At 43.4% G+C, this 27,706-nt stretch overlaps 1 protein-coding gene and 1 long non-coding RNA gene across 2 annotated transcripts in view; both read right to left on the bottom strand.

Annotated features, from left to right (window-relative positions):
• Nucleotides 1–3,612: 3,612 nt before the first annotated feature.
• On the bottom strand, nt 3,613–6,621 carry LOC135514269 (uncharacterized). The gene is made up of 3 exons (XR_010451649.1): nt 6,521–6,621; nt 4,980–5,151; nt 3,613–4,721 (listed from the first exon to the last, which is right to left on the bottom strand). It is a non-coding gene; the product is annotated as an uncharacterized LOC135514269 (long non-coding RNA).
• Nucleotides 6,622–7,718: 1,097 nt separating this feature from the next.
• Nucleotides 7,719–27,706, bottom strand: part of LOC135514266 (voltage-dependent N-type calcium channel subunit alpha-1B-like) — a 141,951-nt gene continuing 121,963 nt past the window's right edge. The window contains exons 39-50 of the mRNA XM_064937624.1: nt 26,592–26,719; nt 26,206–26,302; nt 23,427–23,532; nt 22,628–22,735; nt 16,323–16,450; nt 15,832–16,139; nt 15,484–15,619; nt 14,812–14,928; nt 13,241–13,279; nt 12,091–12,292; nt 11,171–11,391; nt 7,719–10,627 (exon numbers count right to left, since the gene is read on the bottom strand). Coding sequence (XP_064793696.1) covers nt 10,055–10,627; nt 11,171–11,391; nt 12,091–12,292; nt 13,241–13,279; nt 14,812–14,928; nt 15,484–15,619; nt 15,832–16,139; nt 16,323–16,450; nt 22,628–22,735; nt 23,427–23,532; nt 26,206–26,302; nt 26,592–26,719 — 2,163 coding nt within the window. The 3' untranslated portion in view covers nt 7,719–10,054. The remainder of the gene's footprint in view (nt 10,628–11,170; nt 11,392–12,090; nt 12,293–13,240; nt 13,280–14,811; nt 14,929–15,483; nt 15,620–15,831; nt 16,140–16,322; nt 16,451–22,627; nt 22,736–23,426; nt 23,533–26,205; nt 26,303–26,591; nt 26,720–27,706) is intronic.

The following is a 27,706-nucleotide window of genomic DNA, read 5'->3' as shown; positions in this document are numbered from 1 at the left end:
CTGGTTTACTTAACAGATCATATTAACACAGTATTTTTAGACAGTAACAAAAATGCTGATCTCAGCTGATGTCAGGCCTTTCTCAGACCCAACATCCAAATATGCTAGGTTCAAAATGTAAACTCACTGTTCCCCAATCATTCTAGCCACAGTCCTCAACAGTTTTAGAGATGTTTCCATAAGACACTGCACGTCTTAAAAGGGCAAGATTTTTTTTTACAAACACCTGCTCTTTCCATGACATAGACTGACCATGTGAATCCAGGTGAAATCTATGATCCTTTATTGATGCCACTTGTTAAATCCACAAGATCAAGGGCAGGAGACGGATTAAAGAAGGATTTTTAAGCATTGAGACAATTGAGACGTAGATTGTGTATGTGTGCCATTCAGAGGGTGAATGGGCAAGACAAACTATGTAAGTGCCATCTCTAATTGTTCTTCAGTCAGAATAATTAGTGATGCATTTTCCCACATTTCACCCTGACAACTTGGTTCTCTAGAAAACCTGGTCTGTTCAGCAACACAATTTATTTCTACTGAAGCATTTCTAAATGTAGCCTACTGGTACATGACAATATTAATATCATGAATTGCACATCCTATTTATAGGGCTAACTGTAACTACTTCTAGACTTCCAAAGATCCAATCAGCCATTGGATGAATGATAGTACACATACTGGAGCTTCACATTGAAATGGAGTCCTTTCTGCAAATCAGATTACCCCAAGCTCACTCCGAATTTATTTCAAATCCATCTTGTGTAACAAAAGTTGAGGGGTTACTTTACATTTTCAATGCTATTTAGGTAGTCTACGCAAGTTAGTATGGAAGCTGATCAATGTTTAAATGTGTTGACATGATAGCTCAGCTGAAACAAAGACAACTTGTTTCCAATACTAAGCAGGGTACATAGGAACCTGGATGGTAGACTTGTTCTCACTGAAGTGCATTAACCCATTTTTTTTTTACCTTTATTTTACTAGGCAAGTCAGTTAAGAACAAATTCTTATTTTCAATGACGGCCTAGGAACTGTGGGTTAACTGCCTGTTCAGGGGCAGGACGACAGATTTGTACCTTGTCAACTCGGGGGTTTGAACTTGCAACCTTTCGGTTACTAGTCCAACGCTCTAACCACTAGGCCCCATATATACCAGTAGGAGTCATTGTTCACACAGACATTGTTGAACTGTGGCCTGTGGGAGAAATGACAAGATTATGTTATTATACTGTTATTGCATCAAATGGTTGTTTTATGCAACAGAATAAGGGGTTATTAGAACACTGTGTGTGTTCTACTGAGGATGGGCCTCTGGGAGATTTAACACTGATAGAAGATTTATGATGTCTTTGGGTGATAAACCTAAAGAGACCGCATTCCATAGCATGAGTTAATGTTTCTGTTCTATAAGGTACCAGGGAGAGATGACTCTGGGGCCAGACCCTGGTCTCTATACAATGAGAACAGGTTTTACAGCAGATACTGTCTACTGTGAATTATAAGTATCTTTCATACAAATCTTAACCTTGTGTCCCTTTACATACATCTGTTGTTTGTCATGTAGACTGAAGGGGGTGTATCTCGGCTATATAAAATACCTTTGTACCTTTGTCTCGTGGCTTTCAACAAATCATCTGAGGGTGATTCGTCGACCAGACATCATTATCGTAGAACACTGAATTGATTCACTTTATATGTGTGTTTTGTATTGACCTGGCATATTATTGACCAGACTTCACATTTTATTTCAATATATCTCTTTATTCAGGTTGATGGCATGATGTTGATTGAAACATACCATTTGAATATGTCTTATCAAATATGAAATTCAACCTAATTTCAACCACCCAATATTTCTATGTAGAAATTTCAACATAATAATAGTTCTGATGATTTTGTTGAATTAGTTTTATGTAAAAACCTGTTAATCAGGTTAAGTCATTGTATTTAAGTTGAAGTTTTACGTTAATTTCAAAGTTGTAACCAATATCAAATGTCATGTGGTATATTCAGAGCAACTCAACTTGGTCTCAGAGCATTTCGCATTACTCATTTAGTATGATATGTTATGTTTGGCATGGTTACAAAAGACAGACAGTTGCTTTTTTTAAACCCCCTTTCTCCCCAATTTTGTGGTATCCAATTGTTAGTAGTTACTATCTTGTCTCATCGCTACAACTCCCGTACGGGCTCGGGAGAGACAAAGGTTGAAAGCTATGCATCCTCCGAAACACAACCCAACCAAGCCGAACTGCTTCTTAACAGTTTCCTGGCAACCTGGTTAGCATGCACTACGCCTGACCTGCCACAGGAGTCGCTAGTGCGTGATGAGACAAGGATATCCCTACTGGCCAAACCCTCCCTAATGATTGTTGCCCCCACAGACCTCCCGGTCACGGCCGGCTGCGACAGAGCCTGGGCGTGAACCCAAAGTCTCTGGTGGCACAGCTAGCACTGCGATGCAGTGCTCTAGACCACTGTGCCACCCGGGAGGCAGATGGTTACTTTTAAGGCGAAAACAAAAGGCAAATGGTTGGTCTGGGTTGATGGATTGGCGTATAACACGAATTTCTAGCAACCGAATGGTTGCAAGTTCCAATGTCATCATGGACAATTTGAACTAATTAGCAATTTTTCAACTACTTACTACTTTTTTGCTATTTTGCAACTACTTAGCATGTTAGCTACCCCTTCCCCTAACCTTAACCCTTTTAGCTAACACTTACCCGAACCCTAACTTTAACCCTTTACCCTAACTCCTAAACTTAACCCTAACCTTAACCCTAACCCCTAGCCTAGCTAACATTAGCAAGCTAGCTAACATTTGCCATCTAGCTACAATTCATAACATATAATATGAATTTTCATTTGTAACATACTATATAGAGTGTCTCAGATTTTTGTACAGAATAATAGGAAATGCTCTGAGATCAGGTTGAGCAACAAGGCAGCCAGGTCACAATAGTACAATTTATGTCATTGCTTTCTGCCTAAACTGATTTGTGAAAAATTATAAATTGCTGCATCTGAATTCAAGGTTGAATATGAAATAGGCTATTTGGAATTTCATGTTTCCCAATCAGCTAGTTAATGATGCCAAGGAAATATTGTTAACTGCAACAGATCTCCCTAAATCTCCAACATAGCCCGTCTGACTCTGCCAGGCTAAATCCATTCAGCACCTCAGCTCAGCCAACTGTTGTTCTTGGATATCCTCGGCCCGGACATTCAATCTGTAATCAAAAAGACACTGTAGCTCTTAGTAGAGCTTTTCACAGCTCTCTGACTAGTCTCTGAAAAGCCAGGTCGCTGACGTCAGGATCGAGACCCTGAGACAGCAATATAATTCAGGTTAGGGAGGGTTTAAGTTAACAGACCCACACAAACCAGTGTCCCTGGGGAGGGGGCTAGCTATGGAGGTCAGTTGAAAGTAAAGTAAGGAAATAGTCAAGTCAACTGTAAACAATAGAGTGGAATGCTTCAGAATATTGATGCTCTTTCCACAGGAGCAAGGGTGATTACTCTAAACACTGTCTCGAGTTCCTGACAAATGCTTAAAATTCACACAGGTGACCAAGGACATAGTGAGCATTTATTCATTCTTCGCCACAGTATATGACATTTTGTAGAATTCTGACAACAGCAGAACTGTAATTATCTGGTCTACTCAAACACTTAGTAATCAGCTCGCCAAATAGGCCACCTAAGCAGCCAGGCATGATAGGAGGATGACATTGGGACAGCTGGATGGCTAAAGCCAAATACTGTCAGGTTTTACGTGCAACTCCCATTACACTCCTTCACCAAGCATAACAGTGTCATAATCAACACAGGCCTGGCCTACAGCAAATTCTAAAACTGTGAAGACATTTTTACTCCAGCCACCACTGCTGGTTTCCAAACTGAGTAACCTAAAAATCGAATTGTTTTGTCCAGCATGTCTAACACAGATAGATAGCCCTGCCACACGGACTCAATCTGACAATCCCTCAGAGATTTGAGCTCTTTCATGTTTTCACCGAACATACAGTTTCTATAGTAATCTCAGCCATAGTTCCACCAGGTGCCCCTGGCCTGGCCTATATAATGCTGTTCCGATATCCAATAAGCAGGCAGACGTTATTTTTCCCTGGACACATAGTTGTGGTTATCAAACCAGGATGACATTCATTACTTTATTCAGGCCTCAGTAGTCTGGCTTTGGAGAGGTGGCCCTCAGACCCAGACAGCACAAAGCCTTTGATCTGTACATAATGACTCGATATGGGAACAGAGAGCAAACAGATCAGGTTCCTGTCCAGGCCAGTTGATTATACTATTAAAACACGTACACACCATACTACACATAGTTGATCATTGGAACTACTTTGTTTCCGCTGTCATAGATCAAACCTTTAATAACAGAAGAGATTAGAAATACATATCAAGGGCCTCCCGGGTGGCGGGAGTCTCTGGTGGCACTGCGATGACTCTGGGTTCGAGCCCAGGCTCTGTTGCAGCCGGCCACGACCGGGCGGTCCAATGTCTCATCGTGCACTAGTGACTCCTGTGGCGGGCCGGGCACAGTGCACGCTGACTTGGTCGCCAGGTGCACTGTGTTTCCTCTGACACATTGGTGTGGCTGGCTCCTGGGTTGGATGTGCGCTGTGTTAAGAAGCAGTGTGGCATGGTTGTGTTTTCGGAGGACACATGGCTTTCAACCTTTGTCTCTCCTGAGCCTGTACGGGAGTTGTAGCAATGAGACAAGATAGTAACTAGAAACAATTGGGGAGAAAAAGGGGGTAAAAAAATAAATAAAATACACATCAGTAATTAGTGATTAGTAATGGCGCTGGAGGACATGGCTGCCATTTTAACCAAATGTGCTGTTTCGTTTGTTTTTCACGTTGTTTGTAACTTATTTTGTACATAATGTTTCTGTCACCATCTCTTATGACTGAAAAGTGCTTCTGGATATCAGAACAGTGATTACTCACCTCGAACTGGATGAAGAATTTTTTCTCGGACGTGAAGGATTTACTCCAGATACCGGACCAGGGCCAAGTCCCTTTCATTCGCATGTAGAAAATACGCCAATACAGGGGACACAGGTCCGTGTGTCTTGATAGAATTCGTCGACGAGTGGGTAACCCGCCTCTACCATCCGTCCTATTGGCCGACGTGCAAACATTGGAGAATAAACTGGATGAGCTCTATTCAAGACTATCTTACCAATGGGACATTAACTGTAATGTCTTCTGTTTCACCGAGTAGTGGCTGAACGACAACATGGATAATATACAGTTCGCTGTTTTTTCTGTGCATTAGCAAGACAGAATAGCTGTTACTTGTCAACAGCTTCAAGTTTCGACAGGCAGGCTCAGGGCAGGCAGAATGGTCAAATACCAGGAAAGCTAGAAAACAGGAACTACCAACAGAAAGGCACATGGGAAAAACAGCCGGGAGGCTTGACGAAACAAAACAAACTGGCAACAGACAGAGAACACAGGTATAAATACACTGGGGATAATGAGGAAGATGGGCGACACCTGAAGTGGGTGGAGACAAGCACAAAGAGAGGTGAAACAGATCAGGGTGTGACACCGAGTGTGGTTATATTTCTTCAGGCCCATCCCTCAGCTTTTTACCAAAACAGAGGCGGGCCACAGTTTGTTATTGTTTCATCTGTGGATTTGCCCTTCAAACAGCTGAATATTATCAAGATAACAAAGTGTCACCAACAAAAAGGTAAACAATAGGTCTATTCCATGAGCGCAGCATTTATTTTTCAACTCGAACCAATGAGCCCAATCAGTCCTCCATGAAAACAAATTCATAAACAGAGTAGGGCTGGATAATGAGTCATTAGTTTTGGGGTTATGGCAGTTAAGCCACTGTTCCCCGGGCACCGAAGATGTGGATGTCGATTAATACATGCTTTGGTAGGAGTGTTAGGTCAGTAACTGAAAGGTTGCTGGATTGACTCCCAGAGGTGACAAAGTAAAAATATATGTTGTTCTGCCCCTGAGCAAGGCAGTTAAGCCACTGTTCCCTGGGCACCGAAGGCGTGGATGTTGATTAAGGCAGGCCTCCGGTTCGGTTGTCAGAGGGGTTGGGTTAAATTCGGAGGACACATTTCAGTTGAATGCATTCAGTTGTACAACTGACTAGGTATCCCCCTTTCCCTTGATTGTGGTGAAAATGTAGTTGACTAAAACTGACCAACAGCTGCTCCAAGTGGTTGGGTATGGTATTACTGCATGGTGAATATCAATGTCAAAACTGGTGAACAGAGATAGGGGCTACTTCTTCATAATATGACCATTTTATAACTGTCCACAGAATGTTTAATTCTATAATTGAAAATTGTAGGAGAGATCCTTTCTTCAGACACCTGCTGAGACCATTTGTCGAGACCCGATTCACGTAAAATGTTTGAAGTCTCACGAGTCACGACAAATGGAAGATTATAGAGAAATGATGGAGAAATGAAATCCACGAAGAAAGGTGTGTGATACATCGATTACCTCGACCTTACCTTTCCTAACGATGCACGAGCCCGTATCCTTTTGAATATCTTTAATAGCGGCTCCATGATAGTAAATAGCCTACGATAAATTCAATCATTTTAATGGGAGATAACATAGCTCTTGTTCCGTTTTATACACAACAGCAATGACATAAAAAATAACAAAACTAAATTCATTCGAATATCTATGTTAGGTTGTCAAATTACTTTCATTACTTTTAATAAATCGCATGATTAAAAATGTACCATTGTATGTAATTTGCTGTCTTGTTTTAGGTTCTCAAGACAGTAGATGCTTCAACTGTTTCACGCAACTTGAGCATCACCGGGATGTTCTACCTTGTGTATTTTGGGGAATGTCTCCGCCTACTGTAGGCTGCCCACCAATAACATTGCGCCATTGACAACTTATTGCACAGCAGACACCTTCACCCATCCTAAGAAGTCAAACACCTCTTATACTTTCACAGCACATCAACTGTTCTCTTATTCAATAAACAAATCCTTTTACAGCTATTATACATATTGAGGCCTGTGTGTTTCATTTTTTTTTTATTCAAGGAACTTGGCTTCATACAAAATGTAAATGTAGAAACAACTGCAGAATTCAAATTCTGGCCAATAAACATAAATCAGGCAACAAAAACTCAGACCCAAATAAGGAATGTTCCATCTCTGTTGCATGGCTGGAACTATCATCATTGTTCAATACTATTTTTATATAAAGTAATTTTTTCCAACAAACCCCACAGATTATATATATATATATATATACCGTATATGTATATATATATATCAAAGATCAATAAAAATGAACAAGAAATTAATACATGGTATCAAAAAGTACTACAGTTTTTACATGCACATACATTATCAGAACATGCAAACATGATTTTCTCCAGAAAACAGCCACATGTACACTGCAGTTGGTATGCAGAGAGAGAAATAGGAACAGTTCAATGTTTGGCAACCAACTGTGAGAGACTTTGGCGTGGATATGTTTCTTTTGAAATAGTACAGAGGCCGTAGAGATGAAGGAAGAGACTGATAGTATAAGTTTAAGTTTTTACCCACTACGGCAACATGTCAAGGGGAAATAATTGAAGGTACCTGTACAAGAAAGTGGATCATTTTTACCATTACAGTTTATTCAATGTTTATGAACACCCTCCTCTGGACTGACCCCCCCCCCCCCCCTCTTAGGTGACCTAACATGGAACAGATAACCATTAGTATGACATTGTTTACTTACTTTTTAAGACACAAGTTTCTCCTTTTGACATCGTCAACATGGGTAAATTGTATGCATGCAAATATATAAAGTTGCTGTATTTCTAAATATTCTCTTCATTTCTGCTTCAACTCGTTGTGCCGTACGCATTTTAAAATACATGTTTTATACATGTTTGAGAACTTTTTTTTTATCAAGATTTGGTCACAATCATGCTGTAGTATGAATCTGGAGATCTCCACATGTAAAGCTACAATATGGATGAAGTATATGACCGTAGTGTCCTCTTGTTGCATAGCCCTACTTTCTCTGTCATCAAAACCCTGCTTCTAGGAAATATGCAGTACAGAACCCCGACGAGTGTGCAGACATTGCAACACCTGGCCCCGCCTACTGTATCTCCAATACTATCAGTAATTGAGCAACACTTTTGCTGGAGTAGAGCATCCCTTAAACAGCACAACGTGCCACATTCCACCACCAATGTGGAATAGAAAAGAACCAAAACTCTTCCAAGCACTAGATCATCCATCCCAGGGAAACACATTTTTTTTAAATTATATTGTATTAATATCCATATATATTATCTGAAGAAGATGTGAACCATCAACATTATGGGTTACCATGGCTGGGTAGATAGAACGCTAGAAAGTGTGAACCATATTTATGCTATATCTACTATATCTGACGGGCTAAAACCTTAACATAGAGGGGTCTGAGGCAATGGGGAGACACGGGGGTACAGTGTGCTGGTGCCAGGGGCTCGACTCAGATGCAGATACCTAATGAGTGTATACTCTATCTCTGCTTCCCAAGCACATCCATCCAAAAAGTGCACCCTGTTTGTTTCTCATCAGATTCCTTATGTTCTATACTAACTCTGCAGTTATAGCATTGAAACAGATGGTAGCTTGCGATGCTTTCGCAGTTGACTTACCTCGCCAGGAAAGTGACTATACACCACTACATCTTCATAACTGTTGTGGACCAGGTTTATGATTTAAACATGCAGTGTTACTCTGAATGTGTCTTCCTAACTGGATTTATATGCTACTAATGCAGTTTTCATGTTTGTTAAGTGTTCATACGATGATTTTGCCCCAACCTTCGTCATCCCCACTCAAATTGATGAAATATATTTACCAAAAGGAAAATCATTTGCGAAAATGATCAGCAATCATAGGTTAATTAATAGTGTACATTAAAAAGCATTTCTTTTTCTTGAAGAAAAGTTGTTGTTTCTCAGATAAGGCTTTCTGTACATCTTGCTCTCCTGCAGAACTACCAAATAACTACTTAAGTGTTGATGCTTTACAGAAACGGGTTTGACTTTGCATCTTTACTACAGCATGTCTAAAAGGATAGGCACTTTGTTTTAAACATCTGAAGCAGACCGTCTGTAAGACACATTCAACCTGAAATGATGGCAAACTTGAAGCAATTTACATAAACAACGTTGTTTTTACAAGATACAAAATATGCACACAATGAAAAGATAACATGTACCATAGTTGTATATAAAACCAATCACATTTCATTTCCTCTCCTCATTTCTCTGAAGTAGTAGTAGTGAAATTTGCAACGGTAAACAGTAACAAATCGACAATCACTGTCTGTAATGACAACATCGATCCCTCTATTCGATCAGGCTGTATCTTCTGACAGAAAGGGAATGTCGTATAAAGGGCTAGGCTATTGTAAATCCCTTTATATCATGGAATGGTAAGAGTCCCAAAGCAAAGTAGAATAGCTGTTGTGCAGTTTTACTTTCAAGTGCCTTTCTTAGGGAAGTTTGAATAAATCTCTCGAACTACTTCCTTATCGCGTGTTGTTACAGATACTAAACAATACATGGGTGTCCCCCTGCTCATCACAGAGTTAGCAAAGAGGCCTGCTGCTCGCCCATCTCTATTGTGAGTAACTGTAGTAGAGTTTCTTATGTCACTATTTGGGTCACTATCAAGACTAGGTAAAGCATTTTTTTTTAAGTTGGATGTTCTCAAAGTAATTCAGTTTGATAAAGAATCAAAGCAAAAGTGCCCTCAATTAAACATGCCACTGTCTTCAGGGCATAAGACGAAGTCGGACCAAACTCAATTACCAACAATTCTCCGAATCCACATCCAATTTCATTTTCATCCAGTTCCTAAAAACGGTGCTGCTTTGTTCACATTCAAATGAATCCCAACCCTTCCTTGGCTCCCATTAGCTTTACATACAGCAACAGTGTAAACTAAATCCTTCAAAAAAAGATGATAAAACTCATCACGATTCCTAAAAAAATGCAATAAAAACATCTGTTCAAAGCCATGCTAGCACCATTCATCCTCATCTGCCTCGTGGTAGTACCTGGTTGCCCTGGCGCCAGAGCTAGACTCCGGGCTGGCGTTGCCAATACCACCAAAGGTGAAGTGGTATCCGTTGGGCACCGCATGGCTCTGCTGGGGTGGCGGAGGCAGGTGGAGGGGCCCCGGCCCCAGCTGAGGCAGTGCGGTCCGAGGGGAGCGTGCTCTGGCAGCATAGGGGCTCAGCAGCTCGTCCCGGAGACTGCAGTACAGACTGCCCTGGCCCTGGGCTTCCCTGTGACTGTAACCCAGGAAGGGCTCAGAGCTGATGCGGGTGACAGGGGAGGGGATGTGGGAGGAGCCACTGTGCAGCAGGGCGTTGTGCTCAGACAGCCCGCGGCTCAGCCGGCCAGGACTCAGGGTGGGCAGGCCACTGCTACACTGGGCAGACACAAAGTGCACAGGGGAGGAGTTGGCAGTCTTGTAGGCCACCCCGGGGCGGGGGGTCAGGGGGGTCTGGGGTAGCTGCCTGCGTCCACGGCTGGGTGTGCTAGCCCCTGAGGTCATCATCACTGGGCTGCATTTAACCGAACCACTACCCTAGATGAAAATTGGACAAAGCAATTTAAAACAATAAAAACGATGAGGTCATGGTCACCAGAAGGAAGGGAAAGACACCAACATTGGATGGAGAGGAGAGAGAGGACAGTGGGAGAGGACAGACGACACAACCAAGGAGGACAGGGCAGCAAAAGAAAGGAGAAGAAGACAGACAAAATGGACAGAAAATGGTGAATAAGAGGAAGAAGAGTGGAAAGAGAATTGAAAGGCCATGAGTGGTTGTACTAAAAGCAGAAAGAAGAGAAAGCTAAGTTTCAGCCGAGGCAGAAAGAGAAAGCAGACAGATCCTCATCAAGAGAGTGGCACACAAAATACACAGTGCTGTACTAAACCAGACAGACACTGATAACGTGTACTGTGTGTATTGTTCAGATTCTCATTGCGTACCTGATTCCTTCCCATGCTCTGCTCATATCATAACAAGCCCACAGTATACCCTGCCATGTTTTGTCCTGACATATCCTGCCGTACCCATACTGTGCCCTGCCCTGCCCATATCCTACCCTACCAATGCCCTCCCACCTGCTTGTTGATGCTGGGGTCCTGCACCTCGCTGGGGGAGGTGGCACAGCTGGTGGTGGCAGACTTGGTGGTGTGGCAGTGTTCCCTGCTGCCGTAGCGATCGCAGGAGTAGTACCGCTGCTTCTCCCCCGCCGTCGAGTGGTTCTTCCTCTCATGGGAGCGGCCGCGGTCCTGCATCCTGTCTCTAGACGAGGGCTCTGCAGCCGGGTCTCCTGGTGTACCTTAGGAATACACACCAGGGTTAGGGTTATGGCCAGGGTTAGGGTTGGGGTTGAGGGTAAGGGCATAACCCTAACCATAATCTTGGCATAAAGCTAACCCTAACCCTAGCCTTATGTTCAAACCGGGCCTCAACCTACTGTAACCCCACCCCCAATTCACCTCTTAAGCCCCATTCAACCGCTGATTGCACCCAGTCTATACCTCACTCCGAAAGGGAAGATTCTTAAACACTCACAAAGGCCAGACTACTACCACACCAAAGGCTTTTCTCCCCTAAAGTTCTCCTCTCCCCAGCATTGCCCTGCTAAGACAAAAAGGCCAGCTGCAGAGCTCCATTCTAACACCCAGGCCTGAACGATGCCTCCATGGCGCCCAGAGCGGATCTCTATAGACGAGCCCCAGCTGGCTGGGCTATGGTCTGCTTCTCACTCTCATGGTCCAAACACCCACATTTCGTGATCAGGGTATTGGTGGTGGGCACTCATATAACATACATAACAAGACCCCCTTTAACCTCACCGATAAAGTGATCCCTAGCATTGCACATTTAAAACACGATTGGCATTGCTGGCAAAAATAATATTACCCTGTGTTTCAAGAATACGATTGAGCACAATCTATGATGTGAGTGTGTGTGTGTGTACTTGTAGTGTGTGTCATTGTGTATGCGTGTCTGTGTGTAGTGTTTGTGCACTAACCAGCGGTGCTTGGCGTCCTGTCGAGTGACCGCTGCTTCTTGTCCCTCTCTCTACGGTGGTGGCAGCGGTGGTGGTGGTGGTGGTGAGGCCTTTCCTGGATGCTGGGCGTCTCCAGGGTGTAGTCACGCAGGTTCGCCTCTTGGGGGCGCTGTGGGGCATGGGTGGATGCAGAGCGCTTCATCGGGCTGCAGTCAGGAACAGGCTGTGTGGAACCAATGAGGAAGAGGGATCACTGACTAGTGTATGGAAACTTACATCGCTGCTAAGCTGAGTGAAACGAGACCTGTTATACAGATGTTGATCTCTTCTCTGATCGGCTTTCAAAGTGAACTCGTAATCCAGCTGGAAATTGTAATCATCATTGTGATTATCAAACTGGAATGCTGATCAGAAAATGAGAACTGAGCGTATGGGATAAAGGAGTCGTATGCACCTCACTGACTCCATTGTGAAACACCATTTCCACCTAGTGGAGACACATCTGTCCTACAGAGCCTCGCTGCAAAACATACGACTCACATGGTCAATGTCCTCAACAAATATAGTCACCTAGATAGATTGCTGTTGGTAAAACCATAGACACGGCTACCAACTTCCCTAAGTCTTAGTTGGTGCTTGAGGATAAGAGCATAAAAGGGGAAACAGAAGCAATGTTTCACCTGTAGCAGCAGGCCCTTTCTCTCTTCAAAACAGCTCCATCTGATCACTAGTTTACTACTTACCAATTCCATAGGCTTGGTATCTAAGAGCAGGTTGGAGTGGGCAGATGTGTTTTAATGAGTGTTGTTCAGTACCCGTAGAATGATGAAAGGAAAAGCCTCCTCTATGAGATGCACTTCACCTGGCTCGGCCTTTGATTTCAAGTTTTACATCGAGCTTAACTCTTATCCTAAAATCACTCGGTATATCCCCCATATTGTATACGACAGAACAGAAAACATGTAGACTGGGTTCTTAATGTACGACCAAGTGTCAAACACTGACCATACGGCAGAAGAATATGCTTGCGGGACCGAGCATTTTACACACCTGCACGGCTAGATAATACAAAATAGAATTCAGTTTTACACATACTAGTACATTGGGATCAACAAACAAAGAAGATGTGGTGCAGGGGAGATACTGAGGGACCGGAGAAAGGGGTACATACGGCCAGCAGGGTCCCCGGGGAGTGGCGTGACTGGCTCCTCTGTCACACAGCGGAGAACGAGGATCATTGGAAGGCATCAAGCCAAAGAGACAGGAGAGAAAATGAGGTGCAGACGGAGAGGGTGACATTGAACAGTTAAGACAAAGAATAGTGGAGAAGCACCAGGAAAATAACAGTGGTGTTATTACATGCTTATTAAAAAGTAATGACCCCTTTGTAAATATGACATAATTATGATTGAAGGGCCACTGAGGGCATTTGCCGTTCAGCACGCCTTTTTATAGAAAGGGTAAACCGGTTATATCTCATTGTGTTTCAGCACCTGGTAATAAGACAGAATTACCCATTCCAATCAGACTGAACTGCTCTTCATGTCTCTAGCCTAGTTTCCTAGACCATGAATACTAAGATATCCTAGAAAACATATCTGGCTCTTTAGCTTTTGTTCTTGTGAGTCAAGCTTCTGATCTAGCAGAGGGCAAGTCTATGGGGTAGAGCTGCCCCTAGGGGATCAAAACGGTTTCATCCATATTAAGAGGTGCTGAAACCACTAAATTAACATCTATTGCCTCTTATCATCCGGCACTCCAGTTTAAAGAGATTTGGGCTTAGTTTCTCACTGGGATTCAGGTGAGGGTTCATGTCGGCCCTGGGTGTCACATGTCAATACTGCACAAAGAGGATGTTGAGGAGGTGGAGGCAGGCTGGCTGGGAGATTTTACGCCCTGATCCTGTCTGGCATCGCCAGGGAGTGGGAAATGAGGCATTACCCCAAAAAGGGAAAAAATGTAATTAAGCGATGGAAAACCAAGCCGGAGAGAGAGTGAAATCCATCAGTTTGTTTCAGGGTAGAGTTCAGACTACATGCCTCCCCATTTCACTCTAACGATAGCAAGCCATCTCAGAAAGGCCAACTCTAATTGTCTTTGTTGAAGGATTTCCTGCCCTCGTTAGAAAAAGTGAGAAAAAGTAGACAGCAGGTCACGAAGCAATCTCCCTCTCCTCTCATCCAATTTATCCCCCTCTTTACATTCTCTATCTTATAGTAACATGATTACTCTCTTCCTCCCTGAATGCATGAGGGATCACCCCTTTCATTTTCTACCCACAACCATTTTGAGCCACTATAATTTTTGTATTTCCTTCTGTTGGCAGCAGAGGAAAAACGATACAGGACAAATAGTTGGCGGCCTTCCAGGCTCTAATCAAATTATTCAGGACTTCTTCTGTGCACTAAAAGTAGGATCAACACACATCTATTCTAATTGGCCTCTGAAAGGAATGCACTTAAATGCAACAATCGATCAACATAAATATCACTCAGGAAATGAGGAGCTGATTATATTTCTTGGGACGAATTGAAGGATTCATTTTTGTTATTTTTCATGAGTGTAATATTGGCTGAAATTGAACCTCTCATAAAGATAGCCACCTGACCATAGTAATCTGCCTGCAGTATAGCCACTGATGTGTAACAAAATGCAACCATGCTTTCTCCAATATAGTTTAGTCATGGCATGCCGCATCTGCTATGCTTCACAAATGATGTGTATGTTTTAGGGTGTCTTTACCTGCAGCTCTGCGTTGAGGCGGGGCATGGACACAGCCCTCCCCTGGCTCTCCAGTCCAGACCCAGGACCAGGTACTGTGCTGTCACTGGTGTCCATCTTCCTCATCTCCACTGACTCCTGGAGGACATAACACACACACATAAGCACGACGCATGCGCACACACACACACACACACACACACACACACACACACACACACACACACACACACACACACACACACACACACAGAGAGAGAGAGATATGTGCTTGCATACAGATAAGAATATCCATTCAAGTTAAGTACTAGGAACAGATACATCAGGAGAGAAAATGCAGGTCGCAGGCCATGATGTTCATGTGTGCGAAGGCCATGATGTTCATGTGTGCGAAGGCCATAATGTTCATGTGTGCGAAGGCCATGATGTTCATGTGTGCGAAGGCCATAATGTTCATGTGTGCGAAGGCCATGATGTTCATGTGTGCGAAAGCCATGATGTTCATGTGTGCGAAGGCCATGATGTTCATGTGTGCGAAGGCCGTGATGTTCATGTGTGCGAAAGCCATGATGTTCATGTGTGCGAAGGCCATGATGTTCATGTGTGCGAAGGCCATGATGTTCATGAGTGCGAAGGCCATGATGTTCATGTGTCTGTAATACAGCAGAGGGCAGTCTGGAATGGCTACAGTACCTGGGGAAGGGTTGTGTTTGGGACATCTTCAGACTGGCCCCGTTGGACAGGTGTCTTATTCCTGGGTCTGTGGACCTCTCTAGACTTCTCTGACACCCAGGAGGACGATCCTTTCATGGTGCCATCATGGCCTGGCCTGAATTGTTATTCATAAATAAATGTAGACGCTAATACAATGACTAACTGATTGTAAATGAAAATGGTTTTGTATTATCTTTGATGTTAACGCCACGGCTTTGCCACAAGTCTTTGTCAAAGGCAAAACACAGTTACAATTGTCCTAAATGTAAACCTCCCCCCCAAACATTGGGATTGTTTGAGACACTCCCCACATGCTAGTGAACTCACAGTGTTCCTCCGTTGTTGAGCAGGGTGGAGCTGGGTCTAGGTAGGGCCTGAGGCTGAGGAAGTAGTTCACAGGGAGGCTCCATGTTGTTGAGCAGGGTGGAGCTGGGTCTAGGTAGGGCCTGAGGCTGAGGAAGTAGTTCACAGGGAGGCTCCATGTTGTTGAGCAGGGTGGAGCTGGGTCTAGGTAGGGCCTGAGGCTGAGGAAGTAGTTCACAGGGAGGCTCCATGTTGTTGATGGCCTTCTCCTTCTCTTTCTCCTGCTTGTAAGTCAGGGGCAGTATTGGTTTAAACAGAGCCCCCACCTTACCCTGTGGATGAAAGACGGCAAGATGCTCAACATACTAAACATGCACAATATTGATCCAGGTCTCTGCCTCCAGAATATAGTCAATCAAAATATTGGTTTTGTTAGGAGATGTTTGAAACATTTTCATCCAGGGGTGAAATGTATGCCTCCTGGACATCAGCAATAGTGTGTGTGTGTGTGATACCTGGGAGCCGGCAGCATTCTGTTGTTGTTGCTGCTGTTGCTGCTCCTTGAGCCTCTTGGCTCGGTTCTGCTTGTAGTAGTCAAAGATCATCAGGGCTGCATACACCTTCCCAACAGTAAGCTCATTGGCTGAGAGAGGTACACAGGGGAGTGGTTGATGAAAATCTCTGAAAACCTCTGACTTATCCATTATCTCATCCATCTGTATTGGTCTCATCCAAACTCTCTGATGCCAGTTTATCGCTAATACTATTCAGTCGAACCAAAGGTATCACTTGAAACAAAGAGGGATTTAGCTGTTTGAAGAAAATTGCTGCATGCCAGGCTTGAAAGAAGGAGAGAAGTATCTGTCTAAAATGCCATTGTTCTCAGGTGAGATGCTTAGATCCTGCCACAAGATGTCAGTGGAGACAAAGCAGATGACGGGAATCTTAACTGATGGCCAAGTGAGAGCAAAGGTCCTACATGTTATGGCAACCTGTGTGTCATCTACAGTTTGGAAGGGGATCAACTCTTACAAGAGCAGCAAATATATTTTTTGATTAAATTAGAAGCTGTTAGTATTGTCTTGCTCGGGCAATTGAATTTTTTCTGTCTTTTACCTAGTAGCCTAGTTAACTTCACTAGGGTAGGGGGCAGTATTTGGAATTTTGGATGAAAAGCGTGCGCAAATTAAACTGCCTGCTACTCAGGCCCAGAAGATAGGATATGCATGTAATTAGTAGATTTGGATAGAAAACACTCTAAAGTTTCCAAAACTGTTAAATTTCTGTGAGTATAACAGAACTGATATGGCAGGCGAAAACCCAAGGAAAATCCAACCAGGAAGTACTATTATTTTGAAAGGCTGTTTTTCCATTGAAAGCCTATCCACCATACAAAGACTTAGGACCCAGTTCACAAGCTCTGTGGCTTCTTCTACATGTGGCCAGTCTTTAGGCATTGTTTCAGGCTTTTACTCTGAAAAATGAGGGAGATACAGCACTTTCAATCAGTGGCCAGTGGAAATTTCCAGACATCAGCCATGCGCCTGATCGGGAACATGCCTTTCGTGTTTCTCTTTTTCTATTGACGAAGCTTTTGTCCGGTTTAAATATTATTGATTATTTATGACAAAAAACAACCGGAGGATTGATTTTAAACATCGTTTGGCATGTTTCTACTAACTTTTATTGTACTTAAAAAAACAACTTTTTGTCTGGACTTAGTGCATACGCCTTGAGCATTCGGATTAGTGGATAAAACACGCAAACAAAAAGGAAGTTTTTGGTCATAATGAGGGACATTATCAAACAAAACAAACATTTATTGTCTAACATGGAGACCTGGGAGTGCCACCAGATGAAGATCATCAAAGATAAGTGATTAATTTTAATGCTATTTCTGACTTTTGTGACACTCTCCTCGGCTGGAAAATGGCAGTATGTGTTTCTGTGGCTAACATAATCGCAAAGTGTTCTTTTGCTGTAAAGCCTTTTGAAATCTGACACAGCGGTTGCATTAAGGTGAAGTGTATCTTTATTTCTATGTTTAACAGCTTTTATCTATGTTTATAATGAGTATTTCTGTAATTTGATGTGGCTCTCTGCACTTTCACCAGATATTTGTTTGAGACAATGCATTTCTGAACATAATGCGCCAATGAGATTTTTGGATATAACTATGAACTTTATTGAACACAACATACATGTATTGCGTAACATGAAGTCCAATGAGTGCAATCTGATGAAGATCATCAAAGGTTAGTGATTAACTTAATCGCTATTTCTGACTTGTGAGCCCTCTCCCTGGCTGGAAAATGTCTGTATGGTTTTCTGTGACGAGGTGCTGACGTAACATAATCTCATGTTGTGCTTTCGCAGTAAAGCCTTTTTGAAATTGGACACTGTGGTTGGATTAACAGGAAGTTTATCTTTACAGTGGTGTATAATACTTGCATGTTTGAGGAATTTTAATTAGGGGATTTCTGTTGTTTTGAATTTGGTGCCCTGCAATTTCACTGGCTGTTGTCGAGGTGGGATGCTAGCGTCCCACATATCCCAGAGAAGTTAATATGCTTAAATGTTTTACTCACATAGGCCACGGAGAAGGAGAGCCCACAGTCCTTAATAGCGGGCCGCGTCAGTGGCACTGTATTATCTTCAAATGATCCTTGTACCGGAGGTTAATCACTGCTGTTTGAACTGTCTGATTACTCAGTAGTTGTGACTGTCGTTGTGGATTCGTTTCTGGCCTATTTGTGTAACAGTCCTGCTAAGTTGTGGGTGTGTTATATTGTAGGGAGTGTATTCTTGACAGCTGCTAAGCAATCAACAATCAAACCGAGTTGTTCTGCGGAGTTATTCAAGGAAGGAAAGTGAGAAAGGCTCCACACCACTCTCTCACTTGAGTATCTTACCTAGTTATTTTCTGATGATCTCATTTTACTATTTTATAGCTTTGCCAAGTATGTGTGTGTTTCCCATCCCAGGTAACTCCTCTCCCTGTAGGTTTTACAGACGCTCCCAACTCCATAGCTGCAACCCATCTAATTTAATGTATCCTGTGTGCACAACCCATGTGGAGTTCCGAGTCTCCGGCAGCTTTTGAATCTGCCGATCTGTAGTCAATAAGGCTGAGTTCATCTGGCTGGTTGAGAGAATGCCAAGAGTGTGCAAAGCCGTCATCAAGGCAAACGGTGGCTACTTTGAAAAATCTCAAATATATTTTGATTTGTTTAACTTCTTGGTGACAGTGGGTCAGTATTGAGTAGCTTGGATGAATAAGGTGCCCAGAGTAAACTGCCTGCTGCTCTGTCCCAGATGCATATTATTAGTAGTATTGGATAGGAAACACTGAAGTTTCTAAAACTGTTTGAATAAAAACCTGAGACAAATCCAACCAGGAAGTGGGAAATCTGAGGTTTGTAGTTTCATTTAAGTGATTGCCTATCCAATATGCTGTGTCTATGGGGCCAGATTGCACTTCCCAAGGCTTCCAGCAGATGTCAACAGTCTTTAGAACGTTGTTTGAGGATTCTATTGTGGAAGGGGGACGAATAAGAGCTGTTTCAACAAGTGGACTAGGCTGTGGCCAACCAGTTGTTTACTGTGCGGTCACGCGGGCGCTCCGTTCCTTCTTTTTCCTCTGTAATGAATACGCTACTGTCTGGTTTGAATATTATTGAAGATTTATTATAAAAATACCCTAAGAATTGATTGTAAACATCGTCTGACATGTTTATACAAACTGTAATGGAACTTTTATGACTTTTCGTCTTGATTTTGCACTCGCGCATTGTGCCTTTGGAATAGTGAACTAAACGCACGAACAAAAGGTATTTGGACATAAATATTGATGTAATCGAACAAAACTAACATTTCTTGTGGAAGTGGGAGTCCTGGGAGTGCATTCCAACGAAGATCAGCAAAGGTAAGTGAAGATTGAAATGCTATTTATGACTTTTGTTGACTCCACAACTTGGCGGGTAACTGTATGGCTTGCTTTTGTGGCTGAACGCTGTTCTCAGATTATTGAATATTGTTCTTTTGCCGTAAAGCTTTTTTGAAATCTGACACAGCAGTAGCATTAAGAACAATTTTATCTTTAATTCTATGTAAAACATGTATCTTTCATCAAAGTTTATGATGAGTATTTCTCTTATTTGATGTGGCTCTCTGCAATTTCTCCTGATGTTTTGGAGACATTTCAGAACATGGCACCAATGTAAACTGAGGTTTTTGGATATAAATATGAACTTGATCGAACAAAACCTACATGTATTGTGTAACATTGAGTCCTGGGAGTGTAATCTGATGAAGATTGTCAAAGGTTAGTGATTCATTTTATCTATATTTCTGCTTTTTGTGACACCTCTCTTTGGTTGGAAAATGGCTGAATGCTTTCTGTGACTAGTTGCTGACCTAACATAATGATATGTTCTGCTTTTGCCGAAAAACCTTTTTGAAATTGGACACTGTGGTTGGATTAACGAGAAGTGTTTCTTTAAAATAGTGTAAAATACTTGTATGGTTGAGGAATTTTAATAATGAGATTTCTGTTGTTTTGAATTTGGCGCCCTGCAATTTCACAGGCTGTCGGCGAGGTGGGACGCTAGCGTCCTGAAATATCCCAGGGAGGTTAACACTTTTTTGGTTACTACATGATTCCATATGTGTTTTTTCTTAGTTTTGATGTCTTCACTATCATTCTACAGTGTAGAAAATAGTCCAAATAAAGAAAAACAATTGAATGAGTAGATGTTCTAAAACTTTTGACCCGTAGTGTATGTTCCCTTTCAGTCCTTACACTTTTTGGCCCACTTTTTGGCCCTGACAAAGACATGGATTTCCCCAGACACCACTGCTACTCCAGCTACTTCATCTGACTATATGTTCTCTCATAGTCCGAGAACATCTGGTCGTCGCAGTGGTGGCACACTACTCATTTGTGGAGATTCTCTTCTCACCTGTTGATCTCCTCATTTGAATTTCATGCTGTCACTGCTCCACTCAAGCTTAACATTGATGTCATCTATCACCCAACAGTTGCCCTTGGAGAGTTCCTCAATGAGCTTGACACCTTGATAAGTACATGTCCTGAGGATAGCTCACCACTCATCATACTGGGCGACTTTAACCTTCAGCTTCAATACATTTCTTTCCACTCCTTTTCTCTTTTGACCTCGACCTTTCTCAGTCACGTCCCACTCACAAGGCTGGCAATATGCATGACCTCATCTCCACTAGAGGATGTTCACCTACTAATCTCACTGCAACCCCCCTTCATGTCTCTAATCACTACTTTGTTTCCTTTTCTCTCCATCTCTCCTCCAACCCCACAGACTCAGCCCCTACCCAGATGGTCATGCGCTGCCGCATCTTCTTTCTTCCTTATGCTAAATCATTCTCCCTCCTGTCACCTGACTCTGCATCTTCGACCCTACTCTCCCTCCCTTTCTGCATACTTTGACTCACTGTCCCCTTTCCTCCCAGCCGGCCCTACTTTTCTCTCCCGCTTCATGGCTGAGTCACTCACTGTGTGCTAACAGAACAGGGCTACGAGCAGCTGAGCAGAAATGGAGGAAAACTGAACTTCTGGAGGACCTATCATCCTGCAGATTCATGTTCTGCAACATTGGTAGCGTACAACCTGTCCTCACACAGGAAGCGGTGCTGGTTCTAATCCAGGGACTTGCCTACAGAGCAGCAAGGGGAACTGCACCTCCTTACCTTCGGACTATGCCTCAACCCTACATCCCAACCCGAGCATGTTCCACCACTTCTGGTCTCTTGGCCCTCTTATCTACCTTGTCTTCCTCTGTATCCGCTGCTAAAGCTGCCTTCTATCACTCTAAATGTCAAGCTTCTGCCTCCAACCCTAGGAAACTCTTTCTTCTTCATCCTTAATCCTCATCCCCTCCCTCCTCCCTCTCTGCAGATGACTTTGTCAACCACTTTGAAAAAAAGGTTGAAGACATCTGCTCCTCTTTCACTCGGCCTACTGAGTCCACTGTTCCCAGTCACACAGAACTACCCTACGCCTTGACATCTCTCTCCCCTCTCTCTCCAGATTAAATCCCCACCACCTCAAACTCAACTTCGACAAAACGGAACTACTCTTCCTCCCGGGAAAGGCCTGCCCACTCCCAGAACTCTCTATCACGGTTGACAACTCCACGGTATTCCCCTCCCAGAGTGCAAAGAACCTTGGCATGACCCTGGATAACACCCTGTCATTCTCTGCACACATCAAAGTAGTGACTCTCTCCTGCAGATTCATGTTCTGCAACATTGGTAGCGTACAACCTGTCCTCACACAGGAAGCGGCGCTGGTCCTAATCCAGGGACTTGGCTACGGAGCAGCAAGGGGAACTGCAAGGGGAACAGCAAGGGGAACTGCACCTCCTTACCTTCAGGCTATGCTCAAAGCCTACATCCCAACCCGAGCACGTTCCACCACTTCTGGTCTCTTGGCCCTCTTATCGACCTTGTCTTATCTTCCGAAAACATCTGAAACCCTACCTCTTTGAAGAGTATCTTAAATAACTCTCACAGGAAAATGTACTTGATTCGATTGTGATGTGTTGTTGGCTCATCTAGCTATCTTAAGATGAATGCACTAATTGTAAGTCGCTTTGGATAAGAGTTTCTGATAAATTACTACAATTTTTTAAATGTTGTTTCAGAGTGAGGAGTCTGGGGCTTGTCACTTTAAGATGTGGCATAAACAGAATCACAGACAGTCCAGGTATCCTTCTTGTAAAGATGAAATATATCAGTGACATGAAGCAAGGATCCGAGAGGTCTGCAGTGCAGAGGTGCTTACGTTTGTGTGGTGTAACCAACAGATCCATAGTCTTCTGTGAAAGGCTTGGCCAAACTGTAGAGAGCTCTTTCTTCAGTTCAGCATCAGAAAGACGCTGGGCAACCATCCCTAAGGAGAAGATCGCAAGAGAAAATCGAATATTATTGCATCAAATACACACAATTATCTAATTTAAGTATAGCAACAAAAGATAAAGACAGAAAAGTAAACATGAGCTTGCAGAGTCAATGTGGAGGTGAACCAGAGAGAGAATAACTTATTGAAAGCGGCAGTGAGCAGTGAAGCTAGAGAAAAGCATACTGCACTGTGACGTCATTCAACTACGCAGCACAGGCCCTAAACACAAAACCCACCACAGAGCAGCCTAATGAGACCAAATGGGACCCATATCTACTAATGCAAACCTTCTGTAGGCAACAGGGGACATCCAGGGGACATCACAACATCTGTCTGTCTGTGTGTCTGTCTGTCTGTCTGTCTGTGAGGACAACGTGATGGATGGCTAAATCTAACATTTACAACTAGTGTTTGTTGCTTTTGCTTGAGTCATCAAGTCGGCCTGATAGGTATGCACCTAGCCTATCATGTATCACACAGGGTTGGAGAGGGGACAGGGTGGGGGGAGAGAGGACAGGGTGGGGGGGACAGGGGACATGGGTAGGGGGGAGAGGGGACATGGGTAGGAGGGAAAGGGGACATGGGTAGGAGGGAAAGGGGACAGGGTAGGGGGGAGAGGGGACAGGGAAGGGGGGACATGGGTGGGGGCAGAGGATAGGGAGAGAGAGAAGGGCGGTCTCACCTGAGGACAGTTTGATCTCCAGGGCCGTGCGGATCAGGGCCATGAGAGTGGAGGTAAAGTGGACTGTGTTGTCATCAGCGATGGGCATGTTCATCTTGACTAGCCGCTGGAGAGAATGTGTGGACGGAGGAGGAGGTTAGAAACACACTTCTACTGTTAACACTTCATCCAGACCATCAGCCAATCAGGAGAAACCAGTCTGTGTGCTGCTGGTAATATTCACAGAGGCCCCTACAGCACACAAAAAGCTTTCTCAACGAGTACAAAGAGGAGACAAACTAAACATTCACATTCACTGCTATTGGCTACAGTATGCACTATGCTGCAAGTCAAAGTGCACCGGTGCAAGACTGACATTGATCGAAATAAAAGTGAGAAAGGGCATGTACGCATAACCATGGAAGTGCCTCAAAGATCTCAGGAGCTCCACTCTGTGGTTGCTATACCAACAATCAAACTGAGGTAAAAAGGTATGACGCTGCTCAAGTCATAAACATCTTGAGAACCAATGTCTAGCATCGACAGAAAAAGCATGTGTCACACACAGTCCATTCCAAATAACCTGAACTGCTTATCAAAAGAGATGAAATCTACACCACTATATGCATACAGAGCACTATGTTTGATGTTTAAGCTATTGTGGTAGAGTTGAGCTCCCCTGAACACAAAAAGCATTCCCCTACTATCAGTTGCGGTGCAAAAGTACGACAGAAGTCAGAATGAGAGAGGAGAGGAGGGTTGAGACACACACACATACATGTGCACACAAATCCATAGAGAGAAAGTAGAGGTGAAAGACAGGATGAGAGAGAATGAAAGATAGAAAGACAGAGAGTAAAGCACACATATTTCTCACACAGGAAAGCAACAGAAGCCACACACACTGGCCCACTAGTGGGTAAACTCAGGGGATAGACTGAGATAAGGTAAGGGAGAGCAATACTAAACCCCTTTCCTATAAAACAGATTGATTGGTAAAGGATTTAAATCTGGGGACAGTCCTGGATTGGTTGAATATGTGTGTATTGTAGAATTAAATCGAAATATTCTTCCATGAATTTATCTGCGCATGCCTGCTGTGTTGGATGTATTAAAGGACAATTCCGACACTTTTCAACATCATAATCACCATCTCCAGCACCATACCAGTTCTACATATGTGAAAACGCCGCGTTTCTGGGATCTCTGGTTAAAAAGGTAAGAAGAAAGTTCCCCAAAAACTGTCATTTTCTCAACTTGTAGCAAGTTTCTTGCCAGACGGAGGGTATTTTCTTTCTCCCCATGTCACCGCAAATTTGAAAATGACTATTTTTTAAATGATGATGTCACCAGGTAGAACTTTTTAACTTTATATATTTTTCTACAGAAAGTAGAAATGTGGCAGTTTCACATATGTAGACAGTGGTATTGTGCCTGAGATAATAACATGAGGTTGGAAAGTGGTGGTTGCCTTTTCAATTACAGAGATGGGATTATATGAAAACCTATTTGTATTTATTATCCTAAGGAATTTGACACCCACTACCGTAAATGTTACTAAATACTTAGTAACACGTTTTCACATAGTGGGGATACCGTATGCGTCTCATGGTCTATCTCTCCGCCTTAGTGGACATCACCTCACAGGCTGAGCTTGCTCCAAATAAAGTAGCTATGCCCAAAAAAAGAAGGGGAGGGAAGGGGCTACACCAAAGAGATCAGAGCGTTAGCAAAACAAACTAAAGAAACAAGGGAACACTGCAGAGCACAGAGATTGGCTGGAGGTCAAGCCAATGGGAAGACAGGTCGAGCAGAGGGAGTGGCTACCTTGTAGGCGACTCTTGGCGGACATTTCTTTCCCAAACCTAAGGGTGGGGACATGTGGAGGAGCATCTGATACATATCAAGGTACTTGATACGGCCACTTCACAGAGTAGGAAACAAAAAGCCAAATAAAGAAGGATGGAAAGTTAGAGGAGGAAAGGAACAAAATGTTTTTTTTTTAAGAAACCAAAATGAATAGGAAAAAACAAAAACAGAAATCTGTGTTATTTAGATTTCCAGTAGCGACATGGAGATGGATGCCATCTTTGGCCACGGTGGACCAGGGATGCATCGGTGCGGTGGTGAACTCAGCTCAGGAGGAAGTGAGCTGCTCAGATCCCTGAGGGGAGACATGGGATGGAAGAGTGAGTCTGGAAGAGTGAGAAGAAGAACACACAGGATGCTGATGGGGAGAGAACGACAGCATTGTACGTAGTGTGGATGACGGCTTCTGCATGCTGAGAGACATCCAGGGAGGGTTCACCAGAAGCACGGAAACAAAGGTTTCAATGCCAGACTTTAAAAAAAATCTTAATGAATTAAAGCCCTCCTTTCTCTTTACAACGTTTACGTCTAGGATCCCAAAAACACATTACAGTACGTAAAGACGTTGATCCGATTCAGACGTGTTCATGATCTGAATCAATTTAGGACTAAACATCCAAACGTAATGTTTAATCTAACTGTACATAGATAGGAGACGGAACAGGAGCAAACCAGAATGCGTTCACTGCATACCTCGACACATCATATAGAAAGTAAGCATTACATAGGGATTCCAATGTCAGGTAGAGTTGGGGTTTAACATGGCTTTGAAAGCTTTGTTTCCAGTCTGGCATCATTAACCAAAGCCAGTCAGTCTGGAAGGGCGGGTGCTAGTGTGTAGGCGAGTCATTGGTGCACAGCCATTCACTTAAGTCTCTTGGCATAGGAACACAAAGCACCCTAGTGGAGGAAATGTTCTGGGGTTGCTAACCTTGTACGCTACCCTATTAGGGCAGTTCTTCCCTAAGCCAAGAGGGGGTGAGATAATTCGTAACAAGTTGTACATATCGTTATAGCGAATCCGTCCGCTGCAAAAAGAACAAGCAGATATAAAAACAACAACTTCAGGACAGCTTCAAGAGAACAATGATCATCAGAGGGCTGACAGGGTACTAGGAGGTATGTTACCATACCGTACCCGCTACATGACACTACATGGAGGATTGTCAGCAAGTCACAAAGTATCAGGCAGGGATTAGGCAGTCCCCTCCATACTAGCAGCTGTAATACTAGATATCTCTCTGACTGGGCATAGAGGCACAGTAGGAGCACCAGCCAGCCAGATGGCTGAAGGGAGGGAGGGAGAGGGACACATACCAGGCAGCAGGGTCGTACTCAGCCCAAACACGGATGAACTCATCCAGATGATGAGGCCCCAGTATAGACGAGTCTCGAGTCAGGTACTCAAAGTTATCCATGATGACAGCCACAAACAGATTGAGCATCTGGAAGATAGGATTCACAAGGATTTATGGGAATAGACACAGTATGCTGGCACAACACAAACTCCTAGTCCTACATTTCAAATCAAATCCAACTTTATTAGTCACATGCACCGAATACAAGTGTAGACCTTACCGTGAAATGCTTACTTACAAGCACCTTAACCAACAGTGCAGTTCAAGAAGAGTTAAAAAAATATTTACCAAATAAACTAAAGTAAAAAATTAGAAAAAGTAACACAATAAAATAACAAAAACGTGGCTATATAAAGGGGGTCTGTGTGCGAGGGTACAGGTTAGTTGAGGTAATTTGTACATGTAGATAGGGACGAAGTGACTATGCATAGATAATAAACAGTGAATAGCAGAAGTGTACAAAACAAATGGAGGAGGGGCGGGGGGTCAATGTAAATAGTCCGGTAGCCATTTGATTAAGTGTTCAGCAGTTTTATGGCTTGGGGGTAGAAGCTGTTAAGGATGCTTTTGGTCCTAGACTTGGCGCTCCAGTAGTGCTTGCCGTGCGGTAGCAGAGAAAACAGTCTATGACTTGTGTGACGAGTCTCTGACAATTTTATGGGCTGTCCTCTGACTCTGTATATTATATAGGTCCTGGATGTCAGGAAGCTTGGCCCCAGTGATGTACTGGACCGTACGCACTACCCTCTATAGCGCCTTATGGTCAGATGCCGAGCAGTTGCCATACCAGGTGGTGATGCAACCGGTCAAGATGCTCTCGATGGTGCAACTGTAGAACATTTTGAGAATCTGGGGACCCATGCCACATCTTTTCAGTCTCCTTTTCAGTCTCGTCCTCTTCATGACTGTCTTGGTGTGTTTGGACCATGATAGTTAGGTGGTGATGTGGACACCAAGGAACGTGAAGCTCTTGACCCGCTCAACTACAGCCCTGTCAATGTTAATGTGGGCCTGTTCGGCCACGATCAGCTCCTTAGTCTTGCTCACATTGAGGGAGAGGTTGTTGTCCTGGCA

This window comes from Oncorhynchus masou, chromosome 25 (assembly GCF_036934945.1).
Source record: "Oncorhynchus masou masou isolate Uvic2021 chromosome 25, UVic_Omas_1.1, whole genome shotgun sequence".
NCBI classification, from domain to species: domain Eukaryota; kingdom Metazoa; phylum Chordata; class Actinopteri; order Salmoniformes; family Salmonidae; genus Oncorhynchus; species Oncorhynchus masou.
This window is presented reverse-complemented; position numbering and strand designations above follow the sequence as displayed.